This window comes from Eublepharis macularius, chromosome 14 (assembly GCF_028583425.1).
Source record: "Eublepharis macularius isolate TG4126 chromosome 14, MPM_Emac_v1.0, whole genome shotgun sequence".
NCBI classification, from domain to species: Eukaryota; Metazoa; Chordata; class Lepidosauria; order Squamata; family Eublepharidae; genus Eublepharis; species Eublepharis macularius.
The window spans coordinates 8106236-8128811 of NC_072803.1; the positions used below are offsets into that span (position 1 = coordinate 8106236).

Genomic DNA, 22576 nt, shown 5'->3' on the forward strand with positions numbered 1-22576 from the left:
TCTTGACATATATTCAAGTTTACAAACTTTTGTAAACTGGTAAAGGCAGAGGACCTCAAACCCCCAATCAACACTCTCCCTAGGAAACCGTTTGCAGACTTTCTCTACTAGAACACGCAGCCTATTGCTGTGATGTGTCTTTACTCTTTTCCAAATATGTTTTAGGATTTCAGTCTTAAGGTTGCAGTCCTAATTAGAGATGGGCATGAACCAAAATTCATGACAAACCAGGCTGGTTTGTGGTTCGCGAACCAGTGGTTCGTCAGATCCCATTTCTGATGAACCGCCGTGAACTTTAGGCTAGTTCATTTGATTCGTTTTTTTGGTTCGTCACTGCAGACAGCCTGGTGCCGATCAATCAGTTTCCTAGGCAACAGGGGATGGACTTCCTGCAGACCTTCTACTGACCTGGAAGTGACCTTCTGCTGGCCCGGAAGTGACCTTCTGCTGATCTGGAAGTGACAGTTTTCTGACCTGGATGTGATGTTTTCACAAACCAAACAAACCGGTTTGAGAACCGGGTGGGTGGGGCAGGTTCATGAAAGTCCATGGTTCATGAAATTTGATGAACCTCGAACCACATGGTTCGTTTTCCCCCCAGTTCGTGCCCATCTCTAGTCCTAATGTTTACTCATCTGCCTAACTGGCAGTGTTGGGACTGTTGGCTAACAGCGCATTCGACTGGACTGCAACTTTAAAGGACAGATTGGTGGCACTCTGCTCCCACGAGCAAATGTGCTTCTCTCTTTGTTCCGTCCCCTTGGCTATCAGTAATGCGCAAGACAAGCAAAAGCTAATGTTCTGCCATCCAACACATACCTCTTGACATGTATTCACCATAATCTGGCAAATTCAATGCCTACTAGCAAATGATACAGGCCACAGTCCTATATATGAAGCTGTCAGTGGTCCATCCAGACCAGCACTGTCTACTCTGAGTAGCCGCAGCTCTCCAGAGTCCCAAAGGGTCTTTCCTGGAGGCTACCAGGAGATGTCAGGAATAGAACCTGGGACCTTTTCTATACAAGACAGATACTCTGCCACAGAGCTATGGCCTCTCCCCATATCCTGTGCATACTTGCTAAGATGGTCTTATTGACCTTGGTCAGTCATACGTCTTAGTTTACATGCATACTGGACTGAAAGTGAAAAAATGGGGTGGCCTCACATTGGTGTATTGATGAAAGGATAACAAAAGGATTGTGCCCACAGCAAAAGCTTGCAGCAGTTCTACAGTCCCTCTCACCTGTCTAATTCCTCTCCTCCTCTCCTTTGCAGGCAGCGGAACTGGGAATGGTGTCGGCTTATTACACATATATCTTCACTAATCTGGTAAGACATTTTCTCAGCTCCCTCCGCCCCTGCATAAGAGCTTTGTTGATGAAAGGTGACCTGCTGGAGCTGTCAGATTCTCTGATGTGTCTGGCACATCTGCCAGTGCCACCAAATGAAAGGCAGAGCAGAGAAATCTGGGGGTTTCTCTAGATATGCAAACTTATATATATATATTTTAATGGCTTGGTCGGTTGTGAAATAGCTGGGATGAGAGCCGTATAAATCACTAACAGCTGAGCCAAAGCTACTCATTTTTTAATAATCTTGGTACTGCCAAAATTCTTTGTCTTCTGGCAGTTTTTTCCCCCCAAAAAACTCATTGCAAAAAAAAAAGTTCGGGCTTTTTTTACATTGCAATGCAAATGGTGAGGAAGGCAGTTTGCACAGAGTGAACAGTTTTTCAAAAGAGTAGAGAAATTTGTGGAATATCAAACTATCAATGGGTAATAGTCAGTACAGCTCAATAGAACCCCCATGTTTGAAGCCAGTGTACCTTTAGCAGTCACTTTACATGTTACTTCTTTTACGTGTTCTTCACGGAGACAACCCATGCTCTGCACAGACCCACATCAGCTCAGAGATTGGCTTCTGTTTTTTTTTTTTTAAGCATTTAAATGGGATCAGAAAGCTGCCTTTCTCTCAAGCTTTTTTCTCCTGTGCAAAAACAGTGCCGGGAAGAAGAATTTTCCCCCTTTCTGCTGCTGCACGTGCACACAATACCTCCACATGGAGCAGCAGAAATGGGGAAATGTCTCCCCGCTGCACTGTTTTTGGATGGGGAAAAAAGCTCGGGAGAAAGGCAGGAACTTACCCTCTCCCAGTGGCAGCCTTCTGAGCCCATTTGCATGCTTTTTAAAAAAAATAGAAGCCAATCCCCGAGGTGATGTGTGTCTGAACAGAACACAGGTTGGCTCCATGCAGAACTCGTAGAAGTAACGTGTAGAGAGACTGTGAATACCAGTTGCAAGGAACAAAAAACAGGGGAACGTTATAACATTTGTGCCTTGGTTGTGAGCACCCCAGAGGTGTCTGCCTGGCATCTGTTGAAATGCCTGACCATGTGGGCTCTTGGTCTGAGCCAGAAAAATTGCTCTTGTTATATTTGTATGCTGCTTGTAACCAGGTCCTCATTCCTTGTTTCAGATTGCAACCAACGACAGCTAGAAGGTTGAAGATATAATCTTGTGAGATCATGATGGGAGGCTGTTAATGATCTTTGCCATAGTTGGGGAGTCTAGGCAGGACCCAGCTTGTCCAGGGTCTTTAATTTGGCAGCAGTAGTTTCAGGATTAGCAAGGGGCCATGGATATGATGGGTTGGATCCAGGCTAGAGATTGGCACGAACCAGAAAAAACCCGAACCATGCGGTTCGTGGTTTGTCAAATTTCACGAACCATGAACCATGAACTTTCACAAACCTGCCCCTGGTTCGTGTTTAGGAACCTGCCCCTTCTGCCTTTGGGAATTTTAGTCTGGATCCAACCCAGTGCTTTGCAAAACAGCTGCCATTTGCAACTTTGCCTGTAAGAGGGCTGTATGGTGCAAAAACCTCCCTTGTAGAGCTTTCAAATGTGTTTTGAGCTTCTTTTTCCTTGGCAAAGCTGCCTCCTTTTCGCACACGTAGGAGTGGGGGCCGTCTGCTTTATTTTTAATGGGAGGTTGATCTCTGTCTCGCGCTGGTGGGAGGAGGACGTTAATAAGGGGAATTAGCTATAGTTCCTTTTCTGGCTTTTTGAAATTGACATCAGCTTTCTAATGGTGTAATTCAAGTTTAGCTTTGGGTAGACTCTGAATCAAATTTCTTCCTGCTCCTCCTGAAATTAACTTTTGTGAGAAATTTCTCCTGCCATTGGCAAATACTCCTCGTTTGCAAATCTTCGTGAGGGGCTCTACTGATGGTTTCTCAATAGCTCCATTATGCCATATAAATGATTTTTTAAAACCTTTCCTTGGCAGTTTTATCTGCTGTGCTTCAAAGCCATTAAAACAAGCGTTCCTGTCCATCAGGCTTCTTGTTAGTTTCTGTAGACTTGGAATTTTTGCCTCCCTCTGCCCCTCCATGTACTTGAAAGTCTGGTTTGCTCAAGTTGTTTACTGTGTGTGGCAAAACCATTGTTTGTGACCCTTCACATGAAATGATAGGTGTGCATGTCAGAGCCGTGCCATAATAAGGTCGTAATACGCCACATGGCCGTGTTAAGATTGGGACATGAACCAGAAGTCTCCTGGTCTGGTTACTGGTGCCTTCAGTGTTGCAGAATAGAGAAAGAAAGCATAAGATTGGGTGTGGGATCAGCAGGGTTCATTTTGAGGGGGAACGCGCAGGAACACAGTTCCGGCAGTTCCCCAAAGAGGTCACATGTCAGGTGGCCCCGCCCACCTGACTCTTGGCCATTTGGGGCCTGTTTCAGCCTGGATTGGGGCCAAAACGTCCCGGATCGGGCCTCTGACGGGTGGTGGATCACTCTCCCACTCAGCAGCGGCCCAATCCTAACCATTTTGGGCCCCTTTTCGGACATTTTCAGCCCCTTTTTGCCATTTTGGGTGCAATTTCGGCCCTGAATGGCCAGGATTGGGTCCAAAACAGCCAGGATAGGTGATGTCAGGGGGTGTGGCATATGCAAATCAGTTATGCTAATGACACACTTCCAGTGATGGCAAGGGCGTGGCATATGCTAATGAGTTAAGCTAATAAGTTATGCTAATGAGTTCCTCCAGCTCTTTTTCTACAAAATGACCCCTGGGGATCAGAATGCCTGAAGGGCCAACTTCTGCTTTTGTAAGAGGTTCAGCCAGTAGCCCCATGCGGCAGGGCCTTTTTAGTAGTCACACCAAGATCAGGGAATTCCATGTCAGACCCAGCTGGTTCTACTCTCCCGACTTCGTAGGAGGATAATTAAAACTTCTTTTCTGGTGTGATGAATGGACACTGTGCTTTAGGTTGTTGTAGCTAAGAGGCTTCTAATTTATTTAGACAGCCTTTGGATATCGTTAGGCTGTTTATTGGAAGTCATTGGGTTCTGTTTTATGGTCTCTGTGACACATTTGCTGTGGTTATGGTGGTGTTTAGTTTAATAATATTTGTGATGTATTTTTCATAAGAGGATCTTATCATGAAATAAGCCACACTGGATATTTTATACTAAAAAATGGGGTAGACGTTTTAATGAATAAATAAGCAGCTTCCCAGTATGGCTTCACTGCTGATATGGCGTGGGCTGACACTCTCTGTGGTTCAAGCCCCATCTTTACTTAGGCGCAGGGCCAGACTGAGGTGTTTTGTTATTGCAAGCAAGGTACAATTTTACTGGCTTCCCCCCACAGCACAAGTTTGCTCCTAAAAACACACAATGAAAAATAACCTTCTGAGTGCTGAGATATAGTTTTCTTTTATTTTTGATGTCTTTAACATTAAGTATAAAATGCTTATTTTTTCATTGCAAGGGACAATATTTCCACGCCAGAATGCGGTTTAATGGGTGTTATAATGGGACTTCTTATAAAGAAGAGGGAGTTATCAACGGCTAATAGATTCATGGCTGCAGAGATAAATGCTCAATTAGAAAGCAATAATAGATTTAATTGTATTAGCCAGAACTTAAAACAGAAACTGTTACAGCCACTGTGAATGGCCACTGTACTGTTTTCCATAGAGGTGTCATTTTGTTGTGTATTTACCCCATTGTTCACAATTTCCTCCCCTCTCTGTGGACAGTCCACACATATATTGGTATATCCCCTTGGTTCTTTTAACACATTAATGGGAACAGTTGCCACTTCATGGGTTTGACCACGTCAACTGTATTCTCAAATCTACCCACAAAGAAGTTCTGCATTGTAGACATCCACTGTGTTGCAGAAAAAGAATGAAGCACTTGTGCTATTCAGTGTGTGTGTCTGTGTTTGTGTTGTGGGGTGTGTGTGTCTTGGAGGCACAGGGGAGAGTGTGAGAGTAGCAGGCTGTGCTGAGTGCCATTTTCAACACAATTCATATGAGAAATGAGTTTTACAGCTCCCATTTGCCTTAATGGAGAACCATATAGTTAAATCCCGCACTCTGCTACTGCTTGGTGTTAAAACACACAATAATGGGCTTAAGCAGCAGGACTGGAAAGCCCCGGGTAAACATCAGGCTAATTTCCTCTGCCTTGCCTAGAGGAGTCAAGAGGGTTAATGCCAAAGTGAGGTGGGGGCAAGGCAGAATAGCCGTCTCCTGAGATCACACAGATGAGATCAGACACCCATTTACTAAGACAGGTTTAGGGATAATGAATCCTCTGCTGCCTTGAATGCAATGGGATAGGTTAGGTGATTAACTGGAGGGGCCATCCAACTCCAATGGCGCTTCATAATTTCAATGAATATTTATGGTGTGAATGTACACATGCATGCCTACACACACCAGGAAGGAGCGAAGAGCGTGCTGTGTGTTTGGGTGAGCTAGAGACTGAAACAGATGGAAGAAAGCGGGAAGGAACAGTAATCCAAAGTTAAGGGAATGGAATAGATGGAATGCTGGAAGCTGGAGGGGGAGGGGCAGAAAGACAGGATATGTAAAAAGACCCATTAAAGAAGAGAGAGCCGCCTTCTTTTCGCTGACAGAGCATTGGTTCCAGCTGAGACCCCAAGTAGCAGCTTTCTGTACAATCCTCCGGCTGCCGCTGAGTCGTTTCCACCACAATTTCCTGCCTACATGAGGGCAAATCTGTTAAGGCCTGCTCAGGGTTGCGGTCAAGCCTCCGATGAAGTGGAGCTTATCTTCTGGAATGCTGCCATCCCCAGAGCTACACACATCAGCTATATTTGCAGATAACCCTTGGTCTCTGGCTAGGTACATATGACTGTGCCTTACCCTCAACCAGATCTTTAATCTCAGAGCCAAGCTACAAGTGAGGCCTGACACAGGTTGGACACTTGTCCGCTTCCCTCAAGTTTTGATGGGAAATGTAGGCACATCCTGGTCTTGCAGCTGTAATGGAGAGCCGTGGTGTAAACCCAGGACGCCTACATTTCCCATCAAAACTTGAGGGAAGCTGACAAGTGTCCAACCTGTGTAAGGCGTCATGTGTAGCTTGGCTCTAAGTATTGTCTACTCTGACGGGCAGCAGCTCTCAAGGGTTCCTGGTAAAGAGAGGTCTTTGCCAGTGCCTGCTACCAATGAGACCTTGTAACTGGAGAAGCCAGGCTGTTGAGGATCCTGGGAATTTCTGCATGCAAAGCCAGTGCTCCACGGCAGGGGCATGGCCCTTTCCCACAGGCGTCTGAAGTTGCCTTTGGTGGAACCAAATCATCAGTCCATTTAGCTCAGTATTGGCTACACTGGCTGGCACCAGCTCTCCCAGGCAGAGAAAAGTCTTCCCAATCACTAAGTATCTGAAATACTTCAGTTAGGGATGCTGGGAATTAGGGACCTTCTGCAAGCAAAGCAAGTCCGCTGCCTCTCCGCCACTGTCTTGCTATGACTTTCTAGTCCTGTCCCAAGCATTGCAACCTTTAGGGCCTCTATTCTCAATTAAGCGCTGCTTACATTTTGATCAGACATCCTTTGTGCCTCCATAAAAAAAACCCAGAGATTAGTACAGATGGATTGAGGAAGAGGCTGTGTCTGAAATTCTGCCATTTCTAACCCATTTTATTACTGATTTAGAAAATACTTGAGGCTGTTCACGCAGGAAAAGCAATAAAATCAGATCTTAAAAAGAACAATGTAAGAATGATAAAACGAACTATAAATTAAGTTGGTGGCATAAAAACAGCATTAAACAACATGCAATGGCCTGCCAGGTCCCACGGGGCTCAAACCAGGAGATGGTGTGTGTGTGGGAGGAGTACGCCAGGAATAGTTACCTTGTGTGCTCGCAAAGTACACTCTGGATTGCTTCTGTGTCGTGTTGGGAATGACATCATTCCCAGCACGACGTGGAAGCAACGGGTTGTGCCAGGGGATGATTGAGTAAAAACCGGCCCCCGATCAGCCCCTGGTGAGACCTTGAGCTTCCATAGCATGTTGGGAATGATGGTCATTGCCAGCTTGATGCGGAAGCAATCTGAGGGGGTTCTTGCCCCATCCCTGCACCTTTCCCCTTGCCAGCAAGGTGAGGGGAGGCAGAGGCTGGGAGTGGGGTATCCTTTGTCCCCACTGGGAGAATGGGATCCCTAGCCTAAAATGATATTCATAAAGCAGTCCTCAGGCTAGAAGCACACCATGAAGGCAGCTTGATATGCCAGGTTTTAAAGAGTGGAGCATGAGTAAAAAGAGAAAATGTTTTGGTCTAGTGCCTAAAGGACAATGTGGTTGGCATTAGCAGAGCCACAAAGGGGAGGATATTTCAAAGGCAAGGGGCCACCACTAAAAAAGCCTTGTCTTTGGTCACCTGCCTCACCACTGCAGATGGGGGCACAGAGAGCAGGGATTACAGAAAGGATCTTTACTGATAGGCTGGACAGTACAGTAGGAGGTGGTCCCTCATATATCCCAACCCCAAGCCATTTGGGGCCTTTACCGTAAGAACCAGCACTTTGAATTTTGCCCAGAACAGACAAAATAATGCTTGTGGAGAGGGGGGAAAACATCCTGCTAATCTCAGATGATGAGTCCAGTTGAGGGTTGTTTCCACACTACTCACCTTCATCTGGAACGCTGCGGAACGTCGTGAAAAAAACGCAGAAGATAGCGTCTTCTTGCTCCAGTTTTGCACGACGTCGCGCAAAACTCACGTGAGAAGACGCTATCTTCCGTGGTTTTTTCGCGACGTTCCACAGCGTTCCGGATGAAGGTGAGTAGTGTGGAAACGGCCAGGCTTTGATTGGCTGATGACCCTACTGAATCACCCAAGAAGAGCGTCTCGTCTGCACTACAGGTTCAGTAGGCGTTGCTCTTATAAATCGAACCATCATTCCTGGCTTGAGGTATTGTGTGTTCTGCTTCAACATGAAGCTGTGCGGCGGGGTGAGGAGGAGATTGTATACATATAGCACTTTTGCAAAGCAAGCAGTCATTCCTGGTTTGAGGCACGTTAATTATTGGGGGGTGGCACATGTACATATAACAACAACAACAATATAGTCAAGAGTCCAGTAGCACCTTTAAGACTAACCAACATCGTAGCATAAAATTTCGAGAGCCACAGCTCTCTTCGTCAGATGTATCTGGTTTGAGGCACGTTAATTATTGCGGGGTGGCACATTTACATATAATAACAATAACAACAACAATAAGTCCAGTAGTACCTTTAAGACTAACCAACTTCATCGTGGCATAAAATTTCGAGAGCCGCAGCTCTCTTTGTCAGAAGCATCTGACAAAGAGAGCTGTGGTTCTCAAAAGCTTATGCTACAATAAAGTTGGTTAGTCTTAAAGGTGCTACTGGACTCTTGGCTATTTTGCTACTACAGACTAACATGGCTAACTCCTCTGAATAACAACAACAACAACGTCGAAGGCTTTCACGGCCGGAGAACGATGGCTGTTGTGGGTTTTCCGGGCTGTATTGCCATGGTCTTGGCATTGTAGTTCACTGTAGGACACTGAGAGATCTCTGTCTTTTGGTGCTACACCTCTGAAGATGCCAGCCACAGCTGCTGGCGAAACGTCAGGAACTACAATGCCAAGACCACGGCAATACAGCCCGGAAAACCCACAACAGCCAACAACAACAACATTTGATTTATATACTGTCCTTCAGGACAACTTAACACTCAGAGCAGTGTACAAAGTTTGCCATTATTATCCCCACAACAAACACCCTGTGAGGTGGGTGGGGCTGAGAGAGCTCCGGGAAGCTGTGACTAGCCCAAGGTCACCCAGCTGGCTTCAAGTGGAGGAGTGGGGAATCAAACCCGGCTCTCCAGATTAGAGTCCCGCACTCTTATCCACTACACCAAACTGGCTCTCTCTTCTTTTAAAGCAAACAGTCATTCTGGGCTCGAGGCAAGCTTTTCCGATTGCATGTGGGGCTGGAGTTAATTATGTCCGTTGCGTGCTTCTGTGGGCACAATTTTCTGCTCCTGATTAAATTTTTGATGCCCTTGTGAGGCTGCTGTAAAGCTCGGTAAAGAAAAAGTACTACCTATTGCTCCCTAGTTTATAGATTAATTTATTGAAAAGTCTAGGCCCACCTCAGACTAACTGCGCTTCTGACAAGATTCATTAAAGAGGAAGGAGAAACGGACTTGAAAACCTGAGCAGATGGAAGAAAAATTTAAGGAAATTAGTAATATTTAAATGAGGAAGAGAGATGGGAGAGGAGCCATTTCAACTAATAAATCTAGAGGGATTATCAAGCCACTAATGAACCCTTGGAGTTTTTGCAATCATATCTTGGCTGAGAGGAAAAAAAAAGATAAAATCAGCGTGACTGGGCTTTATGTCCAGCGGAAGGACTGGCTAAATCAGGTTCTTGGTAGGGGGATATCTCTGAGAGGGGAAGGAAGGGGGATGTATATTTAAAAGCCAGGATATTAAACTAATCGGAGATGGAAAAGTCATCCAACATAAAAGGCGGGAAAGGGGGCCAGAGGTTGATTCTCTTGCATGAGCATGTTATGAAGGTCAGCTCTTTGGAGAGCAAAGAGAGCTTATTACATTTGAAAAGATGGGTCAGCTGGGAACTTTTCTTGTCCAATGCTCTCTCCCCCTCCCTTCTTCAGTGCACTTGATGGAAATTAGTTTCTTTCCCTGCATCTTTGTGGATCTGGGGATGTCAGACTGAAGAGATGCACGTCTGGCTGCTTTCCATCAAGATCGGTGACTCACCGTGACTTTAAATCCCACTAATTAGACAGTTCAGCGGAGAGAAAATGCCGCCTGTTTAAAACAGATAGAAGCCTCTGGCAGAAGGTTAGGACACGGGTGATAATCTTGTGTCCGCTGATGCACTTATGCCGAATGAGTTCATAACTGCCCTGGAACCCGAAGCAAATGTTTTCATGGGTCAGTCTTGCACAAAGGCTGAATTTCATGACATGGGGCCACTGCAGTACCCGGTGATTTTGGACTCAAGCAGAAATTAGCACGTGTGAAGGAGGTGTTGCAAACCAATGACCTCTGACAGAATTTTCATGTGGCCTGAAATGCGGAACTATTTGGTGGAGGCTGCTCCGCTCACATGGTTGGATCCAGGTCATGTGGGATGGACTCCGTATGAGAGCCGCCCAGGTCCGTCTGCTGCCAAGTGGAACTGCTGTCCATGATTCTCTTTCCATGATTTATCTTCCCTATCAGCTTACCTTCCCCGCTTATTTCTTGTAACTGATTTTCCATTGGGGGGGAGCAAGAGGAAATAGGCTACTAAGGGGAGATATTTGCAGGCGAGTGCTAAGTGGGGGGGAGGAGAGCGGGGAGGGGGCACAGCGACAAGAAACACACGGACACAGTGCTGGAGGTAAAGAGGCCACAACTTTATTGAGATTACAGCTCATGGAGCAAAGGCGTGCATAGGGCACAGATCCGAGCAACAGCTGACCCGCCTGCCAAGCCAATGACCCACATGCCCCCTCAGACCCCTGCTGAGTGGGGGAACCATGGGATGACAGTCAGTGGGATGCCAGGTGGGTGTACACCCCTGTGTGGATCATCCCCTGTCACCTCACAAGGCCTGCTCACCACCAAGGCCTCAGACGGGGCGGTCGCCACCACCTCGTGAGGTGCGTTCACCGCCACTGCCTGCCTACACACCCCTATTTGTGGCTCGCATTTCCCATCCCTCGGCCCTGGCATGTCCTCCTTCCCTGCCGCCACGGGCCAAGTGCTGAGGGGTGGGGATCAGCTATCCGACCAGGGGTCTGCGGCGGATGTGCCTGGGCAGAGTCACCTGGCCCCTGGACACTCCCCACCCCTCCACAACATGGCGGCCACCATGCCGCTACCCCCGCTCGCCTCCCCCTGCATCGCCCGCAACTCAGGCCCCCAGATGAGTCTGAGAGCCGTTATAACACATACATGGAAGGAGTGAAATGGCCAAGAACTCATGTTTCTTTGTGTGCATGTGATTTGGGTTCCTCTGTAGCTAGGCAAGCTGTCAGAGCTTCAGACAGTTTTTAGGCAGTGATAATGGTAAGTGAACCTCATGCTCAGCTGCCAGCCATTTAAATTAATCTAGCAACAGAAAGAATCAAGTAACACACACGCTTGGATGAACCACCCCGTAGAAGATCAAAATAATACAGAATTCTTGAAAAAAGAACTCTGTAGTCTTCTTTGGCAGTTCCCCATCCAAGTACCAGCCCTGCTTAGCTTCCAAGAGCTGAAGAGTCCAGGCTCTATACCATGCCGCCTTTTTTCTAATCACTTTAAAAGAAGAGGAGACAATTTCATGGAGGACATGCCACGTGAAAACATGAAGCTGCCTTAGACTCTTGGTCCATCGAGGTCAGTATTGTCTACTCTGACCGGCAGCCTCTCTTGACGATCTCAAGCAGAGGTCTTTCACATTACCTGCCACCCGGTCCTTTAACTGGAAATGATCGACACTGGTTCCTTCCGTATGCCAAGCAGATGCTTTATCACTGAGCTGGAGCCCCTCCCACCTCCTAAAGACACTTTTAATTACCTGATTCCCTTATTCCCTTCATTAATTCTCCTTTCCTTAATCTGTCTCATTTTTACATTTAAATTGCAAGCCTTTGGATAGGACATGCTTTATTTTTAATTTTTGGACAGAGCCTAGCCATTTTAGGCACTTTATAAATAGCAATATTACATTTGCCATTGTCAATACACATCACATTTTCATGTTTTCTAATGATCTTGTACATGACGAGAGCTTTTTTCATGTAATGAATTGGTATATTCCACTAAAAAAATTCTATTTCTGCCGTGCTTGTGTGTTATTTGGTGTAGTGGTTAAGAGCGTGGGACTCTAATCTGGAGAACCGGGTTTGATTCCCCACTCCTCCACTTGAAGCCAGCTGGGTGACCTGGGGCTAGTCACATCTCTGGAGCTCTCTCAGCCCTTTCCACCTCACAGGGTGTTTGTTGTGGGGATAATAATGACATACTTTGTAAACTGCTCTGAGTGGGCATTAAGTTGTCCTGAAGGGCGGTATATAAATCGAATGTTGTTGTTATTGTTGTTATTATTTACTTCTGTTCGTCCCTGTTCATTCTTTGCTTTCCTACTTCGCCTCTTCTTGAAGCTTTATTCTGCTGCTGCGACAAATATTTCGGGGCCTCCTTGACCAGCCACGTACCAATATTCTGTGTGGCCCCAGTCAGGCCAAGGTCCCCTTGTTACTCATGGCAAGCAACACCTCCCAAGATGTCAAGCTCCACTTAAGCAACCAGCAGAGTTGCAATGATGACTGGTTAAGCAACCAGTCATCATTGCCCTTGCTGATATGGTGGCCTCAGACAGCCAAAACACTTCCTCTCAATCTCATCTATGTTGGCTATTCGACAGATGGCTAAATGGAATGCCCATATTCACATGCAGTGTACCTCTGACTACCACTGGCTGGGACAACTGGGGTTGGGAGCTTTTGGCCTCCATGCTATGCTTTTTGGCCTTCTTGGTTCTTGTGGGAAACGGGACGGTAGTTTAAATAGCCTGTGGGACTGGTTCAGCAGAGTGCTTCTCCTGCAAGGATCTCAAGAAGGCATAAATAGTTTCTGCCCTTTCCAAATTTTATACTCACAACAACCCTGTGAGGTAGGTAAGGCTAAAAGAAAGATTGGAGACAGATTGAATAGTACATGGTCACCCAGCGAGGTTCATGCTTGAGAGTTCTTAGAAGAGAAGCAAAGTTCTAGAGGGTTGCACGCCATGTAAATTACTTATGCTTTGTTTCAGACAGATTTCATCTTTATGCGTGTTTTTCAAATTTTCTGCTACCATATCCTATTGTACCCTGACTTGGATAGCCCAGGAGAGCCTGATCTCATCAGATCTCAGAAGCTAAGCAGGGTCGGCCTTGGTTAGTACTTGGATGGGGGACTTCCAAGGAAGTCCAGGGTGGCAGAGGCAGGCAATGGCAAACCACCTCTCTTAGTCTCTTGCCATAAACACCCCGTCAGGGGGCACCATAAGTCTGCTATGACTCAAGGGCGCGTTCTACCACCACCATACCCTATTATATCTCTTTCACTGAATGTCCTAACTGTTGTTCATTCCTGTAGTTTGTTCAGTGAATGTCCTAGCTATTGATGATACTGTATTTTCACTTGCATTGTGTAATCAACCTTGGATCTCAGTGATAGAGGTAGACTATAAACTAACAATAATAATAACTCCAACTGTTCCTGCGGAAGTTGCCTTGTGCCTCTTGGAAGAGGGAGGATGACGGTGGTGCACTAAGGCATGTTCTTCCCATGAGTGACCTACTGCCGAGTTTCTCAAACTTGGAGAATGAGAGAAAAAGTTAGGGGTACACAGGTGGGCATGATCTGTCCGAGAGCTGTGATGAGCGTTCACTCTTTATAGATCCAGAGGAGTTAGCTGTGTTAGTCTGCAGTAGCAAAATAGCAAAGAGTCCAGTAGCACCTTTAAGACTAACCAACGTTATCGTAGCATAAGCTTTCAAGAACCACAGATTTATTGCCTAAAACGCTTTGTGTTCTGTGCCTGTTTTACAAAGCCACAAAACATTATTTAGACATAAGGAGTCTAATGAAAAAGATAAACAGATATTCTAAGTTAAATTCTTTCTTTCCAGGGAAGAATGCACATTAATTAAATACACTAACCCCTTGTGCAGCCTTAATTTAGGCAAGCAGATGTGTTTCAAATAAGCAAATGGTTGAGGAAAACGTATAATGAACTAGTGAGGAGAGAGATGAATTTAATAAACGATACTAGAAATGCCTTAAAACTATATGAAATATAATACGTTAACAAAACCTCCTTAACCAGTTAACATAACAGCACACTAGATCATTATATAACTGACAAACCAAATGTATTTCAGCAAGAAATTGCCTTCATCATCATTTCTTCATCTGACAAAGAGAGCTGTGGTTCCCGAAAGCTTATGCTACAATAAAGTTGCATCTGACAAAGAGAGCTGTGGTTCCCGAAAGCTTATGCTACAATAAAGTTGCATCTGACAAAGAGAGCTGTGGTTCCCGAAAGCTTATGCTACAATAAAGTTGCATCTGACAAAGAGAGCTGTGGTTCCCAAAAGCTTATGCTACAATAAAGTTGGTTAGCCTTAAAGGTGCTACTGGACTCTTTGCTATTTCACTGTATATAGCTGTCTGTCCATCCATTGTTCTTGCAGGCTGTTCAACGTTCAAAATCTTTCCGTTGTCTTATGTCTGTAATTTCCTCTTACCGTTTCCCATTAGTTTAATATCCTCCCCTTTAAAATATACATATCATCTATTCATCTTCTGACAGCTTCTCTCATTATTTAATAGGGTTTCCATCTGCAGTTAGACGTTCTCATGGATTGTATATATATTTCTCTTAGGATGTGTCTGAAATGAGCCTTGTCCCTATTGGTAGATCTTTCCTTCTTCGCTGACGTGTTCTTTGGACCAAGTTCTTAGAAAAAGTTCTTTCTCGTGGCTGGAGGGTGCAGGACCAAGAACAAGGCCCTAAAAACAGGATCGCCCTCTACTTGCCCCATGCGTACACCAACTCCCCTGCAAAACTGCAACTTGCAGTACATGGGGGGAGAAACGGAAAATGAGAGTACTTAATTGCAAATCCTAAACAGAGTGCTGACTAACTTTTGCCTTTGCTGAGGACCTATAGGATTGAGTTGCTAGCTCTCAAACTAGTCTACCCCATTAAACAGGCTTACTTGCAATCCCACTAAAATCAATGGGATTTAGTTATAATAATAATAATAATAATAATAATAATAATAATAATAATAAACGGTGCTTATATATCACTATTCTAGACAGATTGGTGCCCCACTCAGAGCAGTGAACAAAGTCAACGTTATTATTAACCTCCCCACAATTAGGGTTCCCAGGCCCCCTCAGTCTCCCGGCGGGGGGACAGGGGCCTGGCACTTACCTTTTGGGAGAGGGAGGTGCATGCGCGCAGAGCGCGCACTCGTGCCCCCACAAGCGCAATGACGTCACTTCGGGGTGATGTCATCGCGTGGCCGGGCACTGCAGAATGTGCCTGAAACGGGCCGTTCTGCCGCAGATCGGGCCCGGTTTTGAGGTGCTGTGGAGCGCAGGAGTGCTCCTGCGCTCCGCAGCGCCTCAAAACAGGTCCGATCCATGGCAGAACGGGCCTGTTTTGGGCACTGTGGAGTGCAGGAGCACTCCTGTGCTCCACAGATGCTGAAAACGGGCTCATTTGCTGCAGATCGGGCCCATTTTGAGCACTGCGGAGCACAGGAGCACTCCTGCACTCCGCAGCGGCCCTAATCCGGCCCAAAACAGGCTTGATCCTGGCAGCTGTGGTGCACAGGAGCATGCTGCGCGGCACAGGAGCACGCAAGGAAGATGCCCCCCCCCGCTGCTCAGTTAAGTGGGGGCAGTGTGTGGGAAGCGGAGGCGGGAGATCCCCCACCCCCAGCGGGGGTCTGGGATCCCTACCCACAATACAGCTGGGGCTAAGCAGAGTGGCTGACCCAAGGCCACCTACTAAGCTCACGGCAGGAGTGGAATTCGAACCAGCAGAGTACTGATTTGCATCCCATCCACTTAATTAACCACTATGCTACAGCAGCTTTGAAGAAACATGATTCAGATTGGGCTAAAATCTGTGCGTGTAAACACAAACACACAAATAAATTCTGCATGTATGTTAATCTTTTATCCCACTCCCCCTGGAAGGATCTCAGGATGCCATTTGTGGTTTCTCCTCTTTCCAGATTTTATACTCACATCGATCTTGTGAGGTGGGTTAGGCTAAAAGAGTGGAGAGAGAGTTACTCGTGCATGGGCACACAGCAAGGTTCACGCTGCAGTAAGGATTTGAAGCGCCTGTCTCTGCCATCCTACTCTAACTCTGTTTCATCCCCCCCCCCCCCAAGTTGGAAGAATGAGAGAGACACAAGGCTTTGGAATGAAGGGCTGCTTTATTAAACACAACATCAACATTAAACTGCGGCAAAGGCTAATTGGCAGAACAGGTCAAGCCATGGGGTCACCCCAGACCTACCACCTTGACCTGTCTGGGTGAGCCCCACTGCCCCGGGCGTGAGCCATTCATGGAATGGCCTTGGCCTGGCCGGCCAGGCAAAGGGTTCCCCCCATCAAGCTCCTAAAGCCTCAGCCGTACAGCATGAGGGAAGGACTTGCACCTAGGGTTCCCTGGTGGCAGTCTGCCCAGGTGGTGGTAGCCATGAAGCATACCATCCCTCCTGAGAGACACCATTTCCCCACCGATGGGGCAAGGTTCATGCTGCAGTAAGGATTTGAAGCGCCTGTCTCTGCCATCCTACTCTAACTCTGTTTCATTTCTAGTCTGCCCTTCTCACTGACACACAAGCCAGTAAACCACACTGTCCCCAGAGTGGGCACAGTCTATTGTTATTTCCTTTTCCAAGAATGTGAAGCTGAGTTTGCATTCTTATGCACATTTAACTGGAGAATAATTCTTACTGCATAGCAGTGAAATTTAGGTCTGATGAAGCGTGCATTGATTGCACTGTGTGATGTCTTCTCCACACAGCCCACTCCTATGTTTACTTTGAAATCAATTCAATGGGTCTTACTCCCAAGAAAGTGTGCCTAGGATTGCATCTTAAATGTTGGCATAGGCAATGCCATATAGCGATTGGTTCATATATCTGATTACAACTTTTAATTAAAACAATTTGTTCAGCTGAAATCCCTGACTAGAAATCCATTAGAATAAAACTAATTGTAGCCACACTGAGGCTTGATTTATAATAATAATGAGACAACGTTCAGAGAGAAAATTATAGACAAACAAAGAAATGACTGGTTCTTGCAGGCCTTGAGATGCTCAAAACCACAAGCAGGGAACATGAGATATTTTGCATGGTTCTAAAAATCAGCAATGGAACCAGGGCTTTTTTTCAGCTGGAACGCGGTGGAACGGAGTTCCGGAACCTCTTGAAAATGGTCACATGGCTGGTGGCCCCGCCCCCTGATCTCCAGACAGAGGGGAGTGGACAATCTTAACTCCCCTCTATCTGGAGATCAGGGGGCGGGCCACCGGCCATGTGACCATTTTTGCCGAGGGCAACCCACTGAGTTCCACTACCTCTTTTCCCAGAAAAAAAGCCCTGAACAGAACTAATTCCATCATAGTTCATTTATTTCTGGATTTTCTCCCCTTTTACATATATGCATGCATACAGTGAGGGGGAAGAGGAGGGTTGAGAGTGGGCTCTTATATAGGGTTACCAACTCAGGATTGGGAAATTCCTGGAGATTTGGGGAGTGGAGCCTTGGAGAAGTGGAATTTGGGGAAGGGTCTGAGGGACCTCCACAGGGCATGATGTCATAAAGTCCCCCTCCAAAGCAGTGATTTTCTCCAGGGGAACGGATTTCTGTAGTCTGGAGATCAGCTGTAATTCTGAGAGATCTCCAGGCCGCACTAGGAGGCTGATAGCCCTAGCTCTTAAATATCAAAACATTTATCAAGGATATTAAAGGGGAAAGGATATTAAAGAGCATATTCACATCTAACTGTAGAACACAGAGTATTGAATAATCACATGACCAACTGTTGCCTTTATCTCTAGAACTCCATTTCAGTGATCTTGAAGAGGATCTTTCCTGACACAGGAAAAGTTTGCATCAAGTTCTACAGTTCAGAGTATATATGATCATTACAGACCTTTGAATTCTATAAATGTATTCAAAGACTTCTGTTGTAGTAACATTCAGCTCATAACACGGGACCCCAAGTTCTGCTGGTGGGTCAAATATGGAAGTGCTAGAGATTCGGGGGTGGACCTAACCAGGGTGTGGCAGCAGCTGGAACTGCAGTGTTTATGTCCATGCAGCATACCTTGAGTAACCTTCCAGCAGCGCCCGAAATAACAGCAGCAGCAGCAGCAGCAGCAACAGCAACAACAACAACAACAACAACAACAACAACAACAACAACAACAACAACATTCAATTTATATACTGCCCTTCAGGACAACTTAACGCCTACTCAGAGAGGTTTACAAACTGTTATTTTTATCCTCACAGCAAATCACCCTGTGGGGTGGGTGGGGCTGAGAGAGCTCTGAGAGAGCTGTGACTGCCCCAAGGTCACCCAGCTGGCTTCAAGCGGAGGAGTGGGGAATCAAACCTGGCTCTCCGGATTAGAATCCTGCCTCTCTTAATCACTACACCAAACTGGCTACATCTTATTTTTCAGATTACTTCCTATTTATAGGAAGAATTGATTTTTGTACATGTGTGGTTTATAATGCAACTATTGATAGACAATCTATTATAAATGTTCTAAACTTTTTTTTAAACACCATCAGGCACTTAGGGTAATCTTGTACAGTTTACTGAATAAATCAAAATGTTTTCCAGGCAGCTTAAGAGTGATAAATCAACTTAGCTTAGCATTTATAAACCCTGAAGTCTGCTGTAGTCTCAGAGGGAATGCTGCTAACACCCACGGGAGTGCCTTCCTCTGCTAGTAAATGCAGGGAGGGGGCAATTGGCACATTCCCAGGATTGCTGAAGAGTTCCATCCAGGGCTTTTTTTCTGGGGAAAGAGGTGGTGGAACTCAATGGGTTGCCCTTGGAGAAAATGGCCACATGGCTAGTGGCCCCGCCCCCTGATCTCCAGACAGAGGGGAGTTTAGATTGCCCTCCATGCCGAGTGGTGCGGAGGGCAATCTAAACTCCCCTCTGTCTGGAGAGCAGGGAGTGGGGCCACCAGCCATGTGACCATTTTCAAGAGGTTCCAGAACTCCATTCCCCCACGTTCCAACTGAAAAAAAGCCCTGGTTCCATCAAGGATCCCCTTTCTAGAAATCTTCTCTGGAGGCCATCAGGTCAGCTTGACAGATACCTGATGCTAGACTGTACCATTTCATATGCAGGTGGGACGGGGTCCAGTGTTGAAAAGTTCCTTCATTAAAAAGTCCTTCCAAATATTCAAATTTAGACGTATGTGAGAAGACTAGCTTAGACCCTTCTCTTTGACTAAACAAGAGTTTTCTTAATCAGGGCAGGGGAGAGAGAGAATTCAGAAATTTAATCCCGTCTTCCTAACTGAAGTAGTATGATCTGGTGACAAATACTTCTCAAAGAACTACGGTGGCATATAGAAGCCTTGAGTGTATGTATGCGATACTGAGCTGGTGCTTATGTCTTGACTCTTGTCTTCTTTGTGGCTGGAAATTTCTGTTTCCGGATCCAAGCACAAGAGAGATACTTCCTACTATGGCTATCCCAGCTGGTTGTTCTTCTTTCCGGCACTTATCCAAGAGGATTAGAGATGTCCTTGCTATGAAACAATTGCTTCATTTTGTTTTATATATTTTATTTTACAAAATGTATACCTTACCTTTTGTCCTCATAAGGGCCACCAAAGCAGCTAGCAAATATATATATCCTGAAGGGTGATATATTTATATACCGCCCTTCAGGATAACTTAATACCCACTCGTAGCGGTTTACAAAGTAGGTCATTATTATCCCCATAACAAAACACCCTGTGAGGTGGTGGGTCTGAGAGAGCTCTGAGAGAGCTGCAACTGACCCAAGGTCACCCAGCTGGCTTCAAGTGGAGGAGTGGGGAATCAAACCCAGTTCTCTAGATTAGAGTCCAGATTAGAGTTTTTTAATATATATATATATATATATATATATATATATATATATATATATATATATATATATATATATATATATATATATATTGCATCTTAAAAACCATATATATATTGCATCTTAAAAACCATGACAATAACATAATTAAAACAATTAAAACCAATCCTAAAATATATAAAAACAACAATTAAAACATTGGGCAGGAAGGAGAGAGAACTGAGGGAACACCAAAACAAACAAGAAAGTTTTCACCTAAAGGTGGAAGAGGGCAGCAAAAGGGAATGCAGTTGCCTAAGCAACAGCCACCAAGGGCATACGTTTCATAAATCTATAAATGTTGCTTTTATTATTTCGGCTCTTTAACCATTTTATTTATTCATTTATTTTAGATTTCAAATTTTTCTGCCAACCTAGGGCATTTTTAGGTTGGTAGGTTGGCTCCAGTCTCTGGCTTTAAGTATCCACAAATGTGGCCATGTTGAGAATTAGATATATTGGTTAACTTGCATTCCCACGGCATAGTTCACATATTCAGAGTGCTCCTCTCGTTCCCCCGACAGCTCTGTATGGTAGTCCTTCTAGTGCAGCAAGGTAGTTTCAGGTAGGTAAATAACGAGCCTATGCAAAGCGACGCGCAGCAATGTAGCTGAGACCAGAAGGGGAACATCTGGGTTAGAAATCTGGAGAGCAAGAGGCAGAGCAGCAGCATTCTGGCTTGCTTCAAAATACTTCTTCATATAATTGAGAGTAAAGGGGATCTTGCTAGCGATGTAGACAGCAAAGGGGATTCCAGACCTGAGCTGTTTATCCTCTCCCAGCTTCTCTTTTGTAAAGAGTCCAGTAGCACCTTTAAGACTAACCAACTTTATTGTAGCATAAGCTTTCGAGAGCCACAGCTCTCTTCGTCAGATGCATGATGATCTGACGAAGAGAGCTGTGGCTCTCGAAAGCTTATAGTACAATAAAGTTGGTTTGTCTTAAAGGTGCTACTGGACTCTTGACTATTTTGCTACCACGGACTACCTGTTAACTCCTCTAGATCTACTTGTCTTTAGTCTTACTTTAAAAATAAAAACACTGACGGAGATGGCAGAAGAAAAGCTTTGTGAGCTGAGCTGTGTAAGGCAGCTACTGTTTCCTGCAACCGATCTTTCTCCAGTTCCGGATCTGTCCCCTTATCAGACCTTAAAGCTCTCCTATAGTAGCATCAGCTGCATTTGGGAAACATTTGGGAGGCTGTTAATCAGCAGCAGATCTGGAAATCCAGTAAAGCTCTTGCGGTAATTAATAAAAGAGGATACAAATGATGTGTGTGTGGTGGAGAGGAGGGGGGCAGACTTGGCTTCTCAAGAAATTAAAACGCAAAATTTCGGCATCCTTTCTCTCTCAGAAGGCTGTCCTACTACCTCTTAGCTTTGCCAGTGATCTGGGTTATTAAAACCATGATAAGGATCTAGCAAAAAGAGGAGAGATTCTGTGACCCAGAGCAATGCGTGGTGAGGGTTATTCGCCTATCGAATCGATGGGAACAAAAAGGGCTGGCTCGCTAATGTGCAGGTATCCTAACAATAGCAACTTGGCCTTTCATGGCATTCAGAGAGAAGTAGTTAGCAGAAGCCGATTCCAGATGTGTGGCCAGCTGCTTTTCACAAGGAAGAGAGGTTCTTCCAAGAAATCTTTGGAAACACGTTTGTTTATCATTGGGTTAGGACAATCAGGGTAAAGTTCTCTTTGTATAGCCGCTGAGGTCCAGAAGTCCTGCATCTGCTTGACACAACCAGTCCCTTGACTCTGCAGTACGCTAATTGAAGAACCTAGGGCTTCCTTGGAAGTAAGTTTTCCTTCCAACAAAGCTTATGTAGGCAACACACACTAGAACTTGTAGGCTGGATTTGGCCAAAACGAAATGAATGGTGAATTCACTCAGCTATGCTTCCTGGTCAACATGAGGGTGCTCAAGTGAAAGGAGACGCAATGTTAACCAGGAAGCATAGTTTAAAAAGACAGAGCCAAAGGCTCTGTCAACTTCACCTCTCTACACAGAGCCAGCAGAGATGGCTCCTCAGAGAGTTTGTTAATTTCGCCTCCCAAAAGGGAGGTGAAATTGACAGGGCCTGGGACAGGGAGGTGAAGATGAAATCAACAAACCCTCTGAGGCATGATCTCTGCTGGCTCTGTGTAGAGAGGTGAAGTTTAAACTACACTTCCCAGCTAACTTTGCATCTCCCTACACTTGATCATCCTTTTGCAAGATGTCTTATATAGAGAGTCTCTAGCAGTAGAAAAGAGCAATAGTCCAGTAGCACCTATAAGACTAACACTTGAAGCCAGCTGGGTGACCTTGGGTCAGTCACAGTTCTCTGGAGCTCTCTCAGCCCCACCCACCTCACAGGGTGTTTGTTGTGGGGATACTTTGTAGACTGCTCTGAGTGGGTGTTAAGTTGCCCTGAAGGGCGATATATAAATTGAATGTTGTTGTTGTTGTTAACAACGAAATTTGTGGCAGGGTGTGAGTTTTTGTGATTCACAGCTCACTTCTTCAGATACCTCCTCATGGGATAAGAGGACTGGTGCTTT

The 22576-nt window shown here is 45.5% G+C and overlaps 1 protein-coding gene across 1 annotated transcript in view; it reads left to right on the plus strand.

Annotated features, from left to right (window-relative positions):
- The window catches only part of GRIK4 (glutamate ionotropic receptor kainate type subunit 4), a 363935-nt gene that overhangs the window by 219262 nt on the left and 122097 nt on the right, over positions 1 to 22576 (plus strand). Inside the window, exon 6 of the mRNA XM_054997839.1 lies at positions 1279 to 1332. Within this exon, the coding sequence (XP_054853814.1) occupies positions 1279 to 1332 (54 nt within the window). The remainder of the gene's footprint in view (positions 1 to 1278; positions 1333 to 22576) is intronic.